At 36.1% G+C, this 2,660-nt stretch overlaps 1 protein-coding gene across 1 annotated transcript; it reads right to left on the bottom strand.

Moving 5' to 3' along the window:
• Positions 1 to 302: 302 nt before the first annotated feature.
• Positions 303 to 1,489, bottom strand: LOC112180861. The gene is made up of 2 exons (XM_024319426.2): positions 1,236 to 1,489; positions 303 to 1,135 (listed from the first exon to the last, which is right to left on the bottom strand). The coding sequence occupies exons 1-2, from the start codon at positions 1,361 to 1,363 to the stop codon at positions 625 to 627; spliced, it is 639 nt and encodes a 212-aa protein (XP_024175194.1). The 5' UTR covers positions 1,364 to 1,489; the 3' UTR covers positions 303 to 624.
• Between the last annotated feature and the right edge of the window lie 1,171 nt (positions 1,490 to 2,660).

The following is a 2,660-nucleotide window of genomic DNA, read 5'->3' as shown; positions in this document are numbered from 1 at the left end:
TCTTTATATATTTGCATGCTTCGGAGATGCTTTTGAGCCCATTTGCAAGAAGGCATATTTGGCTCATGATCTATGTTGTTCAAGATTTTCCAATAAAGCTCTAATTCGTGAGATATAGACATTACTTTCCCCCTATTTGTTTCTTTTTCCATTACATTACTTCCCTCTTGTTACATTCATTTTCTTCGAATGAATTTGTGGTGTGAGAATCTAATCTAACTTGAACGGATTTCGGCCTTGATTCACGCAAAAAAAAGTCTGAAAATTGTACAATTTGTCATTCCATAAAAAAAAAGAAAATAAAAAAAAGTAAGTCTCCTTTTATGTCATTTTCTTGAAATGCCTAACTCATCCGCATCTGATGTACTGAACAACTAACCTAGGATCTTATTATTTTCACATTTATTTGCAAATTACTAAGTAACATGGGAGTGAAAAAGAAAGTAATAATTGTCAAGTTCACCTCCCACTACACCTATCAATCCCATGGCTTATTCACATTGAATCAAATTTTATCTTTCATAATTCAAGGACCATTTATATTTCTATGCAATGTCTTCTAGAAAATAAAGTTGAGAAAAGGAAATAGGAATAGTAGTTGCCAAATAGCCAAGTCAACTAGGGTCATTGACTTGAAACTTCATCCAGAAGCTTGTACCTCCTCACCCTACTCCTAAAGACCTGCCTTGTGATCCCATGATTATTGATTCTGTTTATGTTTGATATCTCTTCTGATCTCGTCCTCCTAATCTTCTCAGCCTCTTCCTTTGCTCCATTTGTGATGATCCTTTTTCTGACCAGAGACGGAGATCTTGGTGATGATGAGACCTGATTATGATGATGATCAAGTGATTTCTGCTTCTTTATAGGGCCACTTGGCTGAAGCTTCATGCTGCCTCTTAGACCAGAACCATCTGTATGATGATCATGACTGGCTTTCGGTAAATTCTTTTTTATTCTGTTGACCTTGGAATCATGATTCTGATGAAGATGTTCTTGATGGGATTGGTCTTTTTTGCACGAAGATGAAGAATTTGAAGAATTCTGCGACTTTTCTTTTGTTTCTTCTTTCTGGGTGAGGCACCAATTGCAGATTCTGTAGGACTCTGCTTTTGGGTAAAGATTGCTACAGTACCTATATGATAGTCATGAAACTGAATTATTTTTCAAATTCAATAACCCAGAAACTATAGGTACAAGTCAATTGAAATAACAGGGAGTACAAATATGATTACCTGTGCTGAGATCTGAACTGGCAGGCCTTGCATTGGAAAAGCTCGTAGGAGAAGCCAAAATCCCCACACATGCAACACTCATGGGTACCTTCAATTGATGCTGCGCTTCCTGCTTTGTTTGTTGTCATATTGCTTGCTTGCTTCTTGCTCTGTTTCGATCTTCGATTCTCATGCAGAGAGAGAGAGAGAGAGAGATGATGATGGATTTTGGTAGGCCGACGGCCACAACCAAAAGCCTCTAACGTGGCGTGTTGTTGTTATAGGGTTGGGGAAAGAGATATTTATATAAGGAAAAATATCTCAAATAGACACTCAATTTTTACACTTTAATCACTTACCTTTTAAATTCACTCAACTATAATTCTGTTATTTACTTTAGTCACTTCTTTAATTTCTTTCATTAAAAAAAAAATTATTTGTCATAATATTAATGATATTTTCGTTCAATCCATTATGAAAAATTGAGAAATATGTGTTAGAATGAATGTGAGAAGTGATCAAAGTGAGATAAAATGCCCCTTGGGTGACTAAAGTGATTGACAGTGTAATAGTTGAGTGACTAAAGTGATATATTTGAAACATGAGTGATCAAAGTGTCGAATGAGTCATAGTTGAGTGACCATTTGTGGAATTCTCTCTTTATATAATTGTATTTTTATTAAAGAAAAAAAAAACACAATGTTTAAGGAAAACTGAAATTGGGAGAGAATTGAGTCGTGTTTTCATTGATAATAGAGGTCTCTTTATATAGAGGATTACAAGACATAGAATCAGAGTTATACAAGGAAAGTTAATCGTACAATTAATCAGATATCTATGAATATCTCCAAGAATATCGCTAATTTCTAACCCTATTACAACTAGGTTAAGTAACCTAGAGTTTGGGCCAGACACATATTCTAGATTTACTTGAACACTCCCCCTTGTGTCACCCAAACGTGGTGCTCCTCTAGTTGCTTTATTAAAAACCTTGCCGAGTAATAAAAACCCTGTGGGACAAAAATAACCTTGGTCGAATGGGAAAAATAGCACAATACAGCCTTCACGTTTCGAGACCCTACATGTAGACATCTCCCCCTGATGACTATGGTCATGGGAGTTCGGATAATTTCCTCAAACGATGCTACCAACATGTTTCTCGAAAGTGGAATTTAGGCAATGACTTAGTAAGCAAGCCTGCCACACTATCTTCAGATCGAACCTAGTTCACTTTAATCTTGAGGAGAGTCTGTTGTTGCTGATTATCCTTGGTGTTGTCACTTTTGATGTAGCCTTGCTTCATTTGTTCAAAACAAACACCATTATCCTAAATGCTCGTAAGCTCATCTGTAGTATTCTTCAAACCACAATTGTTCGAACATACATAATTATGGATCCAACCCATATACATTCACGAACCACTTTGTGAAGAGCAATGATCTCTGC

Source organism: Rosa chinensis, chromosome 7 (genome assembly GCF_002994745.2).
Source record: "Rosa chinensis cultivar Old Blush chromosome 7, RchiOBHm-V2, whole genome shotgun sequence".
NCBI lineage: Eukaryota > Viridiplantae > Streptophyta > Magnoliopsida > Rosales > Rosaceae > Rosa > Rosa chinensis.
The sequence above is the reverse complement of the archived record's forward strand: the minus strand, read 5'-3'. Positions and strand labels throughout refer to the sequence as shown.